Below are 18,302 nucleotides of genomic sequence, written 5' to 3' on the forward strand. Positions count from 1 at the left end.
CAAGCTGTTATTTGTAAATGGCAGCTGACGCAAGCTGCTTAGAGGTTTAGAGTGTAGGAAATAGTCCCAGGAGGGCTGGATTAGTGGACAGAGTGCAGATGAGGCAGTCAAAGATGCAGGATATATTTATCCCACGGAGATCATCTCCATATAGTGTGTGCATGTGCACAACACACACACACCCCTACCTTTATTCTATATTTGTGGTCTCCCAGGGGTTAACTTGTGTGTCTATCAGAAGTGACCATTTCTATTTGTGGGTTCAAGACACGTGGCTCAGCCCCTAACTTTCAGTCATAGATGTAAACACAAGTTGCAGGTGAGTTTCCCCCAAGACCGGTAACCTCTCCAAGAGTGCAAAGGGTCAAGTACCTCAAGTGCTCGGATAGGTTTATAAACATTTTGCTGCAGGGCAGCCTATTTCTCCAGCTTAGTACCTGGAAAGCTGTGTACTATTCCATTTCAGAGGGCATGTGCCAGTTATCTGCTGAGATGTTGCCAAACACCACACAGTAGTGTAAGCAGGAAGTGACCCAGGGAACAACAGACCCGAACAGAAACGTTAAGGTATCAGGTATATAAAATGCAGGCAGGTAGTACTTTTCACTTTGGAGATATCTCTATGCCAATAATTTACATGGCTTACTGGAAAGTGCTCTGCTAGTTAGATTACAGTAGCACAGAGCCCACAACTGAGATTGGGACCCTACTCTGCTAGGTGCTGTATAGAGACAGTCCAAACCGCTTACAAATTGTTAAATTTACTGTGAGAAACCTCTCCCCCCCCAAATTTGTAGCAAGATGACACAATTAAGTTTTTAAAGGTATGTGTTAACAAGGACTAACAGGCCATGTGCACTGTAAATCCAGGAGATATGTTTGAAGTTGTTTTATATTAATAATGCAGGTTTTTTAGGACAAAAATGTTTATTTCTCCTCAGTCACTGCTGGTAAACTGTTCTGTTGGGGTTTCTATTCTAATGTAGATAGAGAGGTAAATATTCTATGCTCAACTTCAGTGGCAGTGACTGTAATAACTACACTGCCCCTCTGTAGGGTAATAGGCCCCATACTGGCCATTATTAGGACTGCAAATTCATCTGCCTGCAACAATTGGATACTGATAATTAAAGCAATACATTACATTCAAGCCAACAAAGAACAACATGAAGCATCCATGCAGGGTACTCAGAGGGCCCATCTACAATAAAGCTACAGCCAAGTCAAAGGGCTGTGTGTTACAATGTGCTTCTAATCTGTGACAAACATGGTCATCTACATTACATACGTAAACCAGGTCCTCCACATCTGCCTCTCTCTGTCTCTCTCATAACTGAGCTGTAGACAGGTTAAGTGATTTGCCCAAGGTCACCAAGAAGTCTGTAGTAGCACAGGAAATAGAATCCAAGTCATCTAACTCCCAATCCTGTGTTTTAGTCACAGCTTCTCTTGTCTCCCTTTAAAGCCAATAAGCTGATGTTCTTCAGACACACAGATTCCTTTTCCTTCCTGTGAAGGCTATGAAATGAGCCAAGTTTGAAGTTTCTAGACAGTCAACTGTTTAAGTTATGCAAGTGCAAAAGATACAGGGCCCAATTCTCCTCTTCCTTACACCAGTTTTAGACTGGTAACTCCACTGAAGTCATGGTTTATACCAGTATAAGAAGTGAAAGGAAAGTTAGGCTCAAAGTACAGTATATTCCTTCCACCTTCCCCCATACACACACACACAGAAAAAGCCAGACCAATGGAAAGTTTCTTCCCAAAAAGGAGGAATTGTTTTAAAAACATGGGGAGGGGGGGAAAAGCTTTAGAATGGAAACTGGAACTCAACCATAACTATATATAACACTTCTGCTTACTCGCCACAAATGAGTGGCATACAAGAGATTTTTAACTCTCACAGATTTTACTGCAGATTTTTAGTACAGTAACTTGCAGGCCTATGAAAGTGGATTGGGGAAGCCTGGGCAGTGATAATTGATGCTGCTTTATACAGAGCTGTCATCTGTAGGAACTAGATATGGGGCAAACCCAAAACCCCAGATCATAACACCTCCCACAAAATTTGGGAGGATTCAGAGCAACAAAACTATTAGAGAAAAGCCTAAGCCACAAAGAAACTGAAGTCTCTAACTCTCAATAAAACAAAGCGAAAGCCAGGGGCCAGAAAAGAAAGTCAGACCATCATTTACATCTCCATAGCACCTTTCCCTCCAATGTGCATGACAGTCACACAGTACCTCTGACGTGGGGTGGAGGGAAGATGCCTTCCAACACACTGCACAAGAGTGAAGTGGATGAGGAAAAGAAATTTTAAGCCAAGGACACCAGTAAAAACCCTATGTCTTAGATGTTCTGTTCCTAATGAGGCCAACAGAAATTCGCATTTCACTTCAGTGAGACTAGGCATAGGTTTCAAGCCTCAACGTCAGTAGCCAGCTTCTCCTCCTGTGATACTTTCAGGCCCATGTACAAGTCCTGGAGCCCTAAAATTTCCACCTGTCCTGCAAGTGAGGGGGGAGAGGGGATTTAATGTTCTAGCAGGCTGAATTCCACTGAACAGCAGTGTATCTATAAAATGAAGAGACCTCGTCTACTGCAGAACCTGGGGACTGCTACTGCACCAATGCCATAAACATTTCACCGACCAACAACAGTATCACCTGTAAGACCCATTGGGGCGAAAATTAAAACCTCTCGTCAGCCACTGCATTTTGGAACACTAAATATTTTAGGATGGGGAAAAAACACCACCACCAGACAAACACAGACTAAAAACAGCACAACCAAAATACTGGCTGCCTTGAATATAAACCAACAGCTGACACTAGAGATATTTTGGCTTGCCCGAGGCGTATTTAATACTGCTCTCACAAATCAACTATTTGTCACTGTATCTGGAGGATTCTGTGATCTGTCATGCAATCAGAAAGTCACACTTCCTGTGATGCATAGGACAGCAGCTCGACGGGTTGCTAAATGCATAGATGAGATTTTCTTATTCAATATAGAACTATTACATCACTGAAGAGTGCCATCAGCACAGTGTATTTGAATGAACAGCTGCCACAGCTACAGAAAGCTAGGACTGGCTACCTGTGGGCTGCAGTATTCCCCAGCTGGCTACCCTATGAAGTTACAAACACATGGTATTACTACTTGTTGTGTTAACTGGAAATAAGACATCCTAACACAGGCCCTGCCATGGCCTGGATGCCTCAAATGCACATCAAGCATTTACACTGCAAAGAATGAATAATAAAACTTTATAGGGCCTCCCTGGTTCAAGTGCCTTACTAAAGCGGGGTAAGTATTATCACCCCCTCCCCACTTTATATATAGCAAGACAGAGGCCAAGAGTTAAGGGTGCTAGCTTTAAATCTAGCTAGCACAGATAATAGTATAGATGTGGCAGCATGGGCTAGCCACTGGAGTACAAGCCCACCACAGAACTTGGACACATTCAGGTTGCCAGCCCATGCCATCCATCTTCACTACTATTACCTGTGCCAACTAGATTAAAGCTAGCTCAGGTATGCCTACCCCTACTAGTCACACCTTCACCTGCAGTGTAGACATAGCAAAAGTGACTTGATCAAAACTATGCAGCCAGACCATTAGACTTGAGGAATTCCTGGCTCCCATCCCATGGTCCATCCACTAGACCACACTGCCTCTCACTACAATAACAGTCCAAAGATACTATAGCTTACAACAGCATTACATCATGACTTTGTAATTATCTCTGGGAATGGATGGGTGGACCTTTGGTTCTTTCTAGCTGAATGTCCACCTTTATAAATGTAACTCTGCTGAAACATGCAGCTGATTATTGCCAGTGGGCTGGGTGTTCTGGGAGGGACATGAATAGTTGGAGGTTCATCACATTTGAGAGATTCTGCACTGCTGTTCAAACTGATGCCTGTAAGTTCTGGAGAACGTTTTGGTCACTAAGCAACACAGAACTTTAATCCAGATTGCTACTTATCCCAGGGTCCAGTGTCACAGCTGTATCAGGTCATCTGATCAGAATTCCCATTGAAATCAGAGGGGATCTACACTTCAAATCCGATGGCACAATATACCTTGGATGTGCAGTTGTCCCATGGGAATCACTTGCTCAGGGAGAATCAAGTGCCTCTTACCTTTATTTCTTCTCCATTTTGGCTGTGCTCCCCCTGTAGCTTCTCTCTCAGCTTCCCAAGCTCTGCCCTCAAAGTGCCCATCTCCTGTTCCTTGGTTTGCAGATATGCTTCCAATTCCACCTTCTGCTCAATCAGCGCTTTCCCTTGAGCCTCAACTACTGTGATTCTGTGCCGAAGGTCATGATTAATTTTCATTAGCCTGTTCTGTTGTTGTTGCAGCTGCCATAAAGTGACACAATAAGTATGCCTCCATTAAACCAGGGTAAATTAAATCACAAGTATTAAATTAAAGAACTAGCAATAGGTTCCTGTTGTATTTATCTTGAAAGATCTCCTTTATTTCACATTCATTTTTAACCATTTAATTAATCTGCTACAGTTGCAGTCTCCACAATTGGCTTTCAGAGTAAATGGAGTTTTTTTTCTCCTGCAGCACAGAACATTATCCTCCAGGCATATCCAGCTTTTCAAATGCTACATTTTTCTTTGGAATCTATTTCAGCAAAGCAAGGTTCAGGGACTGGGTGTCTCATGGGATACTGGATCAAGCTTTGACCTAGATTGGAAGCGGTCAAGGTTATTACTGTCTGATTAGTATCAATCTATGTACAAAGATACCAGGATTGTCACTCTGAAGCCTGTTGGGTCAGTGTGACGTGATGGAAATAGCTACAAGCATGGTATTAGCATGAGAGCTTGTTTTGTTTAGAATATCACCAGCTCCAGTCATTACTGGGTTTCACAGTCTCTCACTGTCCAGTTTTTAAGTTCTGAGCCATTTTTGGCTTTTTTACACTTTATGAATTACATCTGCATGACAGCACAAGCTTTCACCTAATTACTTGTACCGTGGTAGTGCTTAGAGGACCCCAACCAACATCAGAGCCACACTGTGCCAGGCGCTGTACATACACGTAGTTCGAGACAGTCCCTGCCCTGCAGCGCTTACCATCTCAATAGACAGGACAGCCATAGGATGGAATGGGGAACTGCGGCAAAGAGACATTCTGTGACTTACTCAAGGTCACAGTTTGTGGCACAGTCAGGAACTGAACGCAGGTATCCTGAGTCCAGTCCAGAGCCTGAGCACAAGCCCGTCCATCCTCTCCTTGATGACTTTCTGGTAGTGTATGTGAAATGATGTAGTGGTTTCATTCCCTGTTTCTAGGGAGCAGGTGTCTGCATCACAAATCACACCCCAGTGGGGCTTTCTTGTTGACAGGCTCAGCAGAGAAAAGCAAAGCTTAATGGGCCATGCAGCCCTCTCCTGTCCAGAGCTGATGCCTCCAAGGGCGAAGTTGGGCTATGTGAGCTGCGTGGAAAAGTTTGCATTGCCTAAGTGGAGATTTTCTAAAGGCTTTAGAGGAGTTAGGTGCCCAGTTCACACTGAAAGTCAATAGGAGTTGGGCACCCAATTCCCCTTTGGGCCTATGAAAAATCTGCTCCCCTGTCATTCTTGGTTTCCAGTCATGCCCACAATGTGCTAGGTTCTTTCCAGACACAGAAGAGGGTTTGGTGCCTGCCCTGAAGAGTTCACAGTCTTTTTACCTCTTCTATAGATACACAGAGACTTGACTCTTCAGGGATAATAATCTGGCCATCCTTCACAAGCACTAAATTAATTTAAAACTGGTCATAAACATCTGTGTGGTTCCTTCAAGGGGGAAAAGAGCAAGAAACACTTACTGCCTCCACATCCTCATTTTTAAGTCCCAGTTCCCGGTCCTTGGCTCTGATCTCATCCCTTTGTTTATCTACCACTTCCTTCAGCTTCTTCATCACTTGTCTCTCCCTCTCCGACATTCCTGGTTTAAAGAACACAAAAGAAAGAAAATAAACTGAGAATGGTCGTGACAATGGGGAGAAACATTTGGGAAAGGCACTGGACAGTCTGATTCAGCCAGCAAAGGGGGAGAGGTTGTTGGTTAAATACCTTGGATAAAGAAAGAAAGGTTATTTAGCCAATATACTGGATTCATGGATGATGGGAAAACAGGCTATACAGTTCACAGGGCGTACTACAACACTGAAAGTGATGAATATGCTTCTGATATATTTATAAGCAAATGTATGTAATACCATTACTGTGCTTCTATATGATATATCCAGTGGTGATATGTATGTACTGATCCCATGGATGAATGGCCTGTAATCTAGTTAGCACTCCCTAAAAGGTTTTCTATTTAATGAAGAAAAAAGTTCTCTCTGGAGTGGGAGATGGCATTTTGCATTGGCAAGATCTATTCCGATTTTATACGCATGCCACTATACTGGGGTCTGAACTAACATTCTGCATCTCCATTTCTAGTTTCCTAGATCCTGCAGTCCAAAGTCAGAGCAAATTTAACAGGAGTTTAACCTGAGTTAGGATCGTGCGATAATGTTTTTTCCATTCTAACTTCTTCTCTCATTCCATTGTAGTGATTCAGATTTAAAATAATTACACTTTACAAGGGGGGAAAAAAGATAGAATTCCCTTGTAAAGCCTGTTTGAAGTGTTGTCAAAAATCTCTCCATCAATACTGTTTAAAGATTAACAAGGGATTAAATTAACTTGTAGTTTGACCAACAATTCATTAGGATAATATCAGAATCACAAAACTGGAAACTCTTCCCCCATTAACCACCTGTATGGAGAGACGATAGAGCACCTAAGGACTGCAGTTGTGGGCAGTATAGCAACAAAGTGAACAGTAGCATATTGTCCTGCTAATGTAACCAAGTGTTTAAGATGGTGAGGTTATAAATTCATTACAATTGCTTCACAGCTAATCATCATCATTCTACAGAGACCTGCAGTTTGATATTCTTAACAGATCAAGTAAAATAATTTTTAATTGTATCTAATACAGATACATAATTCTGTGCCAGTGAACAGGTGCCTGGGGCTAATGGGCTATTAACAGGGACACTAGAGATGCCCTGGCCAAAGTGCAATTTAGTGGTTAAAGCAGGAATCTGGGACTCAGAATCCAGGGTTCTTTGCCTAGTCCTGCTACTGACTGGCTGTATGACCTTAAGCAAGGCACTTAACTGCTGTTCCTTAGCCTTCCCCTCTATTAACTACAGATTATAATAATTTACTTACCCCAATGGGGTAATTGTGAGGCCAAATTCAAAGCCCTTTTTAAACACACTATGGCAAGTCTCAGTTGAAATGTGCTGTGTAAGCAGATTTACCCACCTTGGGGTCGCAGTGTCTGTTCTTTGCTCTGTATCATGAGCTGACTCACTCCTTACTGGTTTTTCCTTTTATCACTTGGGGTGTGAGTAGACCCCAATCCCAGGTGACACAAACTCCCTCACCCCAAGTCAGAGTAGAACCCTTTTAAGAGCCCTGCCCTGAAGAGCACTGATGTTAACAGTGCACTGAGAGCAGGCAAGAGCAAGACAAACCTGAAAGAGACAAGTGGGTGGAAGAGAGTGAATAATTCCACTCCCCTGCTGGGAGCCTGCCTTTGACTGCCAGTTTTTCTACAGCTTGCAATTTGGAGCAGGTGCAGGTTCCTAATGAGGTGCAAAAGCACATGACTGCAAAGGGGGAGAATAGCAGTTCCCCTCTGCCACGGCAAAGGAAGTCAGGAAGCTACCTGAGCTATGCAAAAGTAGAAGAAAGGTAATCTCTACTAGAGCATTGGAGGGAGGAGTGGTAAATAGGAAAAGCTATTAAGTTGTTTTTGAGGGTGTGTTACTGTCAACATCTATAAAGCCTTTGGAGTGACTCAGATGTTCATGGTGAGCTTATTTGTCTTATATTTATTTTCTTTTATTTCTCAATAAACTGCTTAAACCTGCCAGCCCTACTTCTGGGGCCTGATTCTCACTCTCTCTCTCCAGTCTCTAGTGCTTTGCAGGAGAACAATGATTCTTATTCACTTCAGTGGGTGTTACTGGTATCCTGGGGGGAAGAGAAATGGGCTCCTGGGCTACCAAGTGGTTTCCTTTTCACTATGTCTGCACTCTCCTGTTGAAGCACACACCTGGGGAGCTAGGATGCTGTGATCCTATTCCCGGTGCTGCTACTGACTCTCTGTACGATCTTGGGCAAGTCATTACACCTCGGTGTTTCTGTTTCCCGATTTGTAAAACAGGAATAGTAATACAATGCACCCCTGCTAACTTTTACAAAGGAACAAGAGCCCCATTACAAATGAGTAAGTGAACAAGCCAGCATAGCTTCGCACTGTGTGCCTTTACACAGGTATCTTGTCAACAGTAGTTCCATTTTATGGATGATGCTTCATAGCCTGCTAGCAAATATCAGTAGGGTTCTGTGTGGGCACTGGGACTCACCCATGTGGAGCCAGTTGCAAGATCAGGGCCTAAAACACCTGCCTTTAAAAACTTTCCTTCAAAGTACAGAGGGACTAGCTGTTCTAAAAAGCAAGTTTCTCCCATACTTAATTCATGAGGAAAGTGTTTGAGATTCATAGCTAGCAGGTGCTATTTAAGGAGCAAAGTCTCATTCTAATGTTCAGTTAACTCCTTTCCCCCTCCTCTTTTGTTTTCCTCTTTAACTCTTGGTGAATATGGAAGATTTCAGATGTCTACACAGATCACTGGGCTTTTTTCCAGGACAAGGGTGGGTGGGGATGTTTTTGTTCCACAATCATTTTACTCCTCTACATTTTTCTTAAACATGCAACGAGTGCACTAAGTGTGAAATAATTAACCCTGAATGATTCAAAATCGTGTATCTGCAAGATGTTAAAATGGCACACCCAGCTGGTTTCCCTAAGCACATCCCATCAGCAATTTCCTTTGGATTGGTGTGGTTGATGTATTGTTCCATGGGATGGTAAGAAAGCAAGCAGTTTAAAAAAAATCTTGACTGTTTATGGTTAGGGATTCTGTCTACTGATGCATTTGTAGAGCAGGGCACAGGGCTCACAATATAAATACTTAATTTAAATATACTGCTTGCCCCTACATTTGCAAGAGGATTTTAATAGGAACTGTCTAGATCATGGTTAAGGGTTCTTGACTTATCCCGTTAGGAAAATGATGAATAAGGGCTTGATTCTACTGACTTCCTTGGGAGCAGGGTCAGGCCCTGTCTGAGTTTTCATCAAAGGGATTAAGGATCATGGAAATTTAAAGATGTAGGACAAGGCTTATGAGATCATTGAGGATGTCTCCATGCAAGTGCAGGCTACAGTCTCCAAGAAGGAGTTGTCTGATGTTACAATACGATGCTTGAAGTCAGATTAAAGATCCAAATATGGGGTAGGACAGGTTCCAGGATAAGCAGACGCAAAATCTCATCTCCTCCCTGGTGATTGTGGGTTCTGATCCTGTGAGCTGCGGGGCAGCCCACAACTCCCATTGCCTTACTAGACTGAGCTGAGGTTGCTCTGCACATTCTAGGATTTGGCCCTTAGGCCATATCTCTAGGCAGAAGAATTAACTTGACACAGTAATGCTTTCTTTAAGACTATAGATTGTCTCTTACCTGAAACTGGCCTCAGTAACTGGGAACCGAACCAAACCAAATCCCCACCCAAGTCTGATTTCAGGATCTGATGAGAAGTGGAGAGTAACTGAGTGTCTTTAGAACACATACTTGAGAGGTTTTTGTGATTCTTGTTTGTTGAGATCTCCTGCTTATTGTACCCATCACAACGCTGATCCTACCTGAGATGGCAGGATGTGTGACCTCCTGTCATGGCATCTGTGCTGCTCTATAAGCTGAGCAGTATATCTGTATGCCCTCTCTGACGTGCCTTGGGCCAGATCCAAGGTCTGACCTTGATCCTGCTGTATTTACTTAGAATTCTGTTTTCTGCCACACAATTTTCATATTAACCTTGCTCTGCTTCTTGAAGGCCTCTGCTCAAACTCCCAAAGACCAGGGGCTCACGCTTACTGCTGTTCTGTCCTGCATACCTTAAGGATGAGTTGCTATAGGCCATTCTTCAAGATAAAAGAGCTGCCTTATGGAACAAGGCCACTAGAAGTATTTCACTAGGTTTCCCTTTAATTGTTTGAGCACTCACAGTGTGTTTATTCAAAGTACAGAAGTCCTTGCTCCAAAGGACCCCAGTCTATATAGATGCAGAGTACTGGCTAAACATTATTATACATATATGATACATAGGTTCACATGTCTACCTTTCTGTTGCTGCTGAATATTTCCTTTAAATACACTCAGTATGTGGGGTGGGTTATTATTAATACTGCATTTGTCATAGATTCTGTGATTTTCCTATAATAGTCATGATGCTGAGACAATGGGAGTTCTACAGGTGCTGTGACAGTTGACGACAACTTGAACCAATTTCCCTGAGAAACTTGAAAGCTGCCTGTATAAAACCTGAGCTGTGTGGGAGACTGAGATGCATCAGGAATGCTCAGGATTAGGGCTCGTCGTTTCTCATGTGGTCCCAGGGGTGGGGAATCAAATTCTGTGATTTCTCTGGGTTTGGAGGGTAGCAGAGCTCAGACAGCTGGGTTGAGACCCACTGCAGTTCCTGCTGCCTTTGCTGAGAGAGGGAGTTTGAGCCTCTTCACACTGAAGTCCCTGGCAAAAATCCCATTGACTTCCATGGTGCAGAATCCGGCTCAGAAATAGGAAAGCAGCATTGGAGAAGGGATGGCAGCCTTTCTCTCCTGCCTGTCACCCTTCACAGCTGCTGCAGAGATGAACCCTGCTTGTCAGGAGAGGGGTTCAGGACTACTATAAAGTGGCTTTAAGCCATTGTTATTGCAAAGGAAATGCAGATTTTGATGACGGTACTGCGAGCTGTCACTCTTGCCAATTTTGTTTACTATAAATATGTGATTTTAACCCTTTTAGTCTCTCCTTCCATGAGTGACTGTGACTTCAAATAACCATTATTGATATTCATGTGGCACCTATGAGATCTGCTCATGGGCCAGGACACCCACGTGCTACAGGTCGTGCAATCACCAAGCAAAGAGCCAGTTCCTGCCGCAAAGAGCTTACCATTTAGATATATGACAAGAGAAGACAGATACAGCCAGAAGAGTGCAAGGAAACAGTGACACAGTAGATTTATGTTTTCAGGAGGGATATGAATGCAGTGGGGGTGCAGGAGTTCCAAGTGTAGTAAACCGAGGCTACGTACATTCAGATACCACAGTCATTGCCAGGGATTGAACCTGAGCTCTTAACACCAAAGCCACAGGCCTCTGCTGCTTGAGAGGACTTCTGTAGTTATCTGCTGATTCAGCAGCAGACTGTTAGTCCCTGAGACCAGCCACTAGGAGACATGATCACACCTACTAAATCATGCTAGGGTGTAAAGATTAGAACCTGATTACAGCTACATGAACTGAGCTTTGGGACTTGGAAAGCTGCATCCAGCAACTCACTGTGTGTCTGGTTATTTTTTTTCTACTCTGTCAATCAGTTGCCCTTAAAATCAAGCGTCTGTTTCAGTGTTTCCTACCAGAACAAATTAAAACTTTAACATGATGTGCAGTCCAATCCTGGTCCCATTTGTTAACAAGCAAAATTCTCTAGTGGGAATAGGCATCAATAACTCCCATGTCAGACATAAGGGATTCCCAGTTAGGATCATTGTTAATCTATATCAGTTTGAGTCAAATTCTGCTCTCACTGAAATAAATGAGATGTTGGCACTTAGAGTATTTGTGTTCTCATACAGTTTTTTCTGTCTCTACCACACAAAGTAAAAATAACCTTGAAAAGCATGTCTGGCACCTGCTTGGCTATCTAAATTCAAGAGTTATTACTGTATTTAAATACAAGCATATAAACTGCACTGAGCTGGGTCACCCATTGACATGGTTTTTTCCAATTTTTTTATAGTCTATGACTCCTCTTTCTTTATTTCATATTCTGACATTTTTCATGGAATCAATAGTCCATTAAATTCTAAGGAAATTGCAAAAATTAGATCAAATACAGCCTGTTAAATTGGAAGAGCTGCATTTATTTTAAAGAAACAGTGATCTTGAGAGGGTAAGATATCCTTTTTTGTAATATGCCATTAACACTCTTCTGCAGATCAAGTACAATGGTACTCAAGTCTAAGGGCTGAATTCAATGCTGGTGAAGCAGGTGCATTGGGGAGGCAAAGGGTTAAATGCCATTAGCCACTAGTAAGTGCCTGGCCTTTACAAGGTCTCAAGATGAAGAACTGTTACTTTTAAAAAATATTTTTAAATGAGCAGAATGTTTACTCTGATCTTTGATCTGAGCAGTTGTACTAACAGGCTATGATCCTGCAGGTGGATGTCTGTGCCTGTGGAGAGACCCAGTGAAGTCAGCATGGCTCCAGATGGGCACCAGAATCTGTCCACACAGAACCAATTGCAGTATTGGATTGTGGTTCAGGACCGTGATCAGCTAATCCGATTTCTGCCCATTTAATACTGTGAGAGACAAAACCTCCCAACTAGCCTTAGAACTCGAGAACTGAGATGAAGCAAGTGCTTAAAGTTATGACTCTCTCTCCTTGGTGCTTACGGACTGTCCTGATTATAAATTTAGCCTCACTCCCAAAATAAAACTCATTATGAGGCCTGAATTAGTGTTTAATTCCTTCCTGTAACCACTTCCCCCTCTTTGTGCATTTTATTGAGATGGTTTCTGAAATTCTGGCAAGACATCTGAGACCACATGGTGATTTTTCAAAATATGAATTCCCCCACCCCTGAACGCTGCATGTTGTGGATTAATTGGTATGCTGATAATTCAGCAGAAGGGAGCCTGAATAATTGTTTTACAATCAATTATGATGAATTAAATGCCCAAGTGTGAATGCTGATTTGTATATTTCCACACTATCATACGCATACAATTATTAAGTGGTTAGATCTATCTATATTTAAAAAAACCTCATTAAAGGAAATTCTTAACAAGTTGCTATCCTCAAAAAATGTTATGTTAAACCAAAACTAGGTTTTGCTTTTTTAAATTGTTTCTCATCCATACAAGTGAATAACTCTGTTCCAGTCTTTTTTTTTGTTTCCAGAATTTATTCGCAGCTTTTGTATCCCGATAAAACAGACCTGCAACAATCTACAGGAACAAGCTGAAATGTACAATCAAGACACTTTGATCAGGGATGACTTTAAAAAAAAAATACTATCACTGAATTTCAAATGTTAAACTTGCCTTCGTGTTTCTGAAATTCCTCTTCTGTGAAATTGATGTCTTTGTGCGACAGGTTTGTCATCAGCTGTTTGTTCTCTTCCTGAAGCTGAGCAATTTGGGTAAGAAGATCCTGTGCTTCCCCTCTCCATACATCCTCCACCAGTTCTAATTCCTAAAGTAAAGCCAGATCATGACAGAACATTAATGCTGTAATATATACAATCAATCGCCTTTGACCAAAACTATTTGCAGAATACACTAGCAATTGTCCTCTAAAGCTATCCTTTTATAATAATACTCTGAACTTCTAGCCAAGGACCTCAATGATTACTCCCCTTTCACAGACAGCCATATAATCTCTGTATGCCTCAGTTGCCTTTCTCAAGGTCACAACAGCAGTCCATATAAGAGGCACGAATTGAGGCCAGATCCCCTGAGTTCTAGGCAGCAGACTCAAAGTGTAGTATAAACACACTGTTCTCAACACTTGTGAGGTCAGTCAGTGGCAGAGTTGGACATGTTATTTTTTTTTAAAAGATCACAATGTTCCATAACAGTACAGTTTAGATTAGTGATGGTGCCATGTATGATACTGTAGAATATAGAGGGGGTTTTTTCATGTTGGAACCCAGAGCTCCTGTTACCCAGACTTCTGTTTTAACCATTAGCTTATGCTTCCTTTTTCTTATTCTAATATACTGTAATCACATTTTGCAGTGTTAACTATACAGAGAACAGCAAAACTATTCAAAATAGCAACTACCTTTATTCAGGCCACTTTGTGTCAAGAGCAGCTGTTACCAATTCCAGGAAAGGTCAAATTAGGATACTAAGTATAAAGACCTCCTGGAATAGTGGAGACCGTATTTATATCTATATTTTGAAAGCTTCATCACAAATATCAGTATTTCTCACTGTGGGCAATCTGTGCTCCATTTTAATGTATGTGCTGTGATTAACAAGAAAGCCATGCTCAGAACATGGAATCCTAGGCTGAGCTACGTGCTGATTTTTCCACATGTAATTCTCCAGGAGCGTGTTGTAACTATATGAAACTTCAAAATCAAAGCACAGCTCTAACACAGGGCTAGAGTTAACTTTGCTGAAAATAATACAAAATAGATAGGCTTGGCAGAATTAATTTTATTTTAAATAATTTTGATGGATAATATCAATTTTTAAGCAATTATTTTAAATGTTTATAAATTGTTTGCAGTTGTGCTAAACTATGGGTTTAAAAAAAATGCTTAAGTTTTAAATTTTCAAAGTTGTGGGAAATTATGGGGGGCTCCTAAGGGAGAGTTCAGACAATAATTATTTAATAACAGTAGACTTTGAGATTCAAAAAGTTTAGTTTTATAACTGTTAAAATACAAATTGTCAACAGCACATGTCAAAATATGCAAAGTAAATATCCTTAAATCAAACTCTACGAAGTTCTCAACAAACATTTTCCTTACTTTGCTTGTCTATAAGTTTTGATTATTATTGACGGAAATATTTTTTGTCAGTGTGTGAGTGCAGTGAAATCAATGTTTATCAATAACAATCAAATCCTTCCACCCCTAATGCTAGATCTAAATAAAAACTCTTTCTTACAAAATTAGAAGACTATGTTGGCACAAGAACACCTGGGTATAAACTGGCCGTGAATACATTTAGACTGGAAATTAGAAGAAGGTTTCTAAGCATAAGAAGAATGAGGTTCTAAAAGAGCCTTCCACTGGAAGTTCTGGGGACAAACAACCTAAATCATTTTAAGGAGAAACTTGATAAACTTCTGATGGGATTTTATGATGGGGATGCCAGAGACAGCAGGGGATTGGATCTGATGACCCAGGAGGTCCCTCCTAGTCCTATGTCCCTATGAAACCACACTACCATCCATTTTCAAGCCCAATAACACAGTCATTTTAGTCCAAAATTTAGCCTCATGTAGTTGTTACTTATAGTTTCCAAGAGCCTGCTTGGTGCTTTACAGACTAGACGGAGATGGAAGGATCGCTGTTGGGGGGCTGAACTATTGGAGGAGCACAGGGGAATGACAAACTGATCCCCATGTTACGGATATTAAGGTGTATTACCATTCTCTCTACTCTGAAATATTTATATCTATGGGAAAAACTTACATCTGTGCTTAAACTTTTTGCCAGATCCCACATATTGTAGCCCCTAGAATGACATGTGATGTGATCATCACATGTCAAGGGAAACTTTAAAAACATGCACTGACTTTTAGGAGTGTCCACACTGAGTATCAACTAATATTAAAGTTTCTGGTGTTGCTACCCACTATAGCATTCTCTTTTAATAGTGAAAAAGTGATTTTCACCTACTCACTGTTTGATGGCCTCTATAAAATAAGTTGGTGGGTCTCAGGTCATAGTAGTTTTTACCAGACAGGTGCTCAGTTCACAAAAATGCCATGAGAGTTAGGTGTCAAGGGATAAAGTTCCAGTCTAGCAGAGGGACCAAGGATTGAAGAGGGCTGGAGAATGAGTTACCTGCTCATTCAGAAATAGTTCTCTAGATCGGAGGGTCTTAGAAGGGCAAGGAAAGGGGAGTGGGAAGAAAATCTGCTCCGGCCCGTTTTGTTTCTGTTATGTGGATCAAAAGAGACAAGATCACTCTCTACGGATTTACCAGTACTTTTTTCCTCCTTCACTTCTAAAGGCACTATTGCACACAATTCCTATCTGTACAATGTTAGGTGAGAAGTCTCTAGGCCAGCACTGGGCTTTTTAATATATTTAGCTAAATTTCTACCTGATATCTTTGCAGGGTTTGGGGAAGTTTTGTATTTAACTATATCTTGAGTTTGTAGGGTTAGCTTTGAGAAATTCTATAAATATCTTTATTTTGTATCTGTGTCAGCAACTAGCAATAGTACAAGAAGACACCAGTGATGACACAGGAGTGAGTTTGCTAAAAGAAGCAATTTTTATCCAAATCACAGTTATTTGGATAGTTTTCTAAATAAACCCAATCACTTCTAATACAATAATCAAAGCCGCTCATGCTGTCCTGCTGCCACATTAGGGTAACAGGGTTTGAGAAAAGATGTCTGTCTCTGGCATCCAGGTGAGCAGGAGTGGGAGCACTATGTTGGTAGCAGCTTAGTCCAAATATTGCATTGCTCCTCAGAGAGGCCATATCAGTTTCAGATTTGGGAGAGGTGGATATAGGTCCACCCAATATTAAAGGCCCGTGCCCTCAGCTAAGACCGAGGCTACAAGTGAGTGTGTGGGACAATGAAGGAAAAACAGGGATGGAAGTGAGGTCAACGGTTGAAAATCAGGGAACCAGAAGAGGAACTGAACAGAGGAGCCCAGACAGCGCCCACCGCTCCTCACAGGTGTCTAAGGGTATGTCTACTCTGCAATTAAAAACCTGTGGCTGGCCCGTGCCAGCTGACTCGGGGTCGCCAGGCTCAGGCTAAGGGGCTGTTTAATTGCAGCGTCGAGGTTCCGGCTCGGGCTGGAGCCTGGGCTCTAGAACCCTGCAAGGTGGGAGGATCCAAGCTCCCGCTAGACTGTCTACACTGCAACTAAACAGCCCCTCAGCCCAAGCCCCGTGAGCTCCAGTCAGCCGGGGCACAGGCCAGCTGCAGGGGTCTAATTGCAGTGTAGCCACACCCTGAGGAGTCATTGGACACGGCGGAGAGGGAACAGAAATAGGCCCCACAGTCACCCCCTGTCCAGTTTCCTCCTCCTGGACTGAGAGATGGGCGTCGTGGCCAGCCCCAGAGGACTGAGCAGGAGTCTGGGAGCCAGACCCTCGGAAGTTTGCTCGGGTCTGGCTCTGGCTTTCAACCTCTGGGTCTTTCCCTGTCCGGCAGAGGAGGAGGCTATTTACCCGCCCCCCTCCCCAGGGCATTGTCCTCAGTGTTCCGGACAGAGCTCCGCTGCTCTGCTCCCGGGCGGGCCGAGCCGGGCTAAGCCGGAGGAAAGGGGATATGGGCGGGGGAATCTCCCCGGAGAAAAGTCCCTCCGTGAAGCGGTTTGTATCTGGCACACCCCCGCTCCCTGTCACTCGGAGCCGGGCCCCTTCCCACCTCCATCCTCATTTCCTCCGGCTCCCCGGGCGGGGGCCTGCAACGCCTCGGACCCATCCCCCGGGCCCGGCGGCTCCTCTCGCTCTTTGTGTTCGAATCCGCCGAGGGGAGAAAGTCTGGCGGGGCCAGAGCCGGGGGGACCGCGGCGGGAAGTCCCAGCCTCGGGCGGGGCAGGATTGAGGGGGCGGCACCCCGCCCCCCCGGGCCGGGCGGTGGGTCCCTCCAGGAGTTTGCAGAGGAGTCCTAGCACTGCCCTTCCCACGGCAAAGCGGGCGGGACAAGTTGAGCATTGCGCCCCCCTTCTGTTATGAATGCACAAGAGCCCCCCCCCCCCCCGTCTCCTTTCTTCCCTAAATCCCCCCCCCCTCAAATCCCCCACCTTCTGGTGCTTCTTCTCCTTCTCGATCCGGTCCATCCTCTCCAGCCGGAGCCGATCCAGCTCCAGCCGCAGCTCCTCCATTTCGGGGTTGATGTGATTGCGGCTCACCAGCACCTCCAGGATCTCCAGCACCCGCACCACCTTGGGCATGAGGCGGGCGATGGCCTCGCAGCCGTGCTGGTCAATGACCCGCTCGAACTCCTGCCCCACCAGCGAGGCGATGTCGTACACGTCCATGACCGTCAGCTCCGCCACGTTCTTCTCCAGGGCCGAGGAGGAGACCCCCCCACCCCCGTCCATGGCTCGCCGGTTCCTGCGGCGCCCGGGAGTCCCTCATAGACCGCAGCCGCCACCCCCCCAACGCCGGAGCCGCCCGCCCTTCCCAAGCAGCAACTCGCCAACTTCGGCCCGGGGCTGCGCTGTTAAACGGGGCTGCTGCAGGCTGCGCGCCGGTGTAACGACACGAATCGGAACAGCTGAAGGCAGCCGAGAGCGAGAGAGCTCCCCCACCAATCCCACCTCCCTGCCTGCCTCCTCCTCTCCGCCCTGCTCGGTGCCAATAACACGAGCCTGTCACCAGGCGAGGAGGAGGACACCACGCATGCCTGCTGCCTGCCAAGTTGGGATAGCAGGAGT

General features: G+C 43.9%; 1 protein-coding gene across 5 annotated transcripts in view; it reads right to left on the minus strand.

The window, feature by feature from the left end:
• Window positions 1-18,043, minus strand: part of RILPL1 (Rab interacting lysosomal protein like 1) — a 34,565-nt gene extending 16,522 nt beyond the window's left edge. For 3 of the 5 annotated variants that reach the window (XM_024196134.2, XM_024196135.2, XM_029912638.1), the window contains exons 1-4: window positions 17,667-18,043; window positions 13,255-13,405; window positions 5,835-5,953; window positions 4,149-4,367 (exon numbers count right to left, since the gene is read on the minus strand). In XM_024196134.2, coding sequence (XP_024051902.1) covers window positions 4,149-4,367; window positions 5,835-5,953; window positions 13,255-13,405; window positions 17,667-17,966 — 789 coding nt within the window. In that variant the 5' untranslated portion in view covers window positions 17,967-18,043. The remainder of the gene's footprint in view (window positions 1-4,148; window positions 4,368-5,834; window positions 5,954-13,254; window positions 13,406-17,666) is intronic. The other 2 variants (XM_024196133.2, XM_024196139.2) reach the window with 2 other exon arrangements.
• Window positions 18,044-18,302: the final 259 nt, after the last annotated feature.

This window comes from Terrapene carolina, unplaced genomic scaffold (genome assembly GCF_002925995.2).
Source record: "Terrapene carolina triunguis isolate 2854851 unplaced genomic scaffold, T_m_triunguis-2.0 Scaffold234, whole genome shotgun sequence".
NCBI lineage: Eukaryota > Metazoa > Chordata > Testudines > Emydidae > Terrapene > Terrapene triunguis.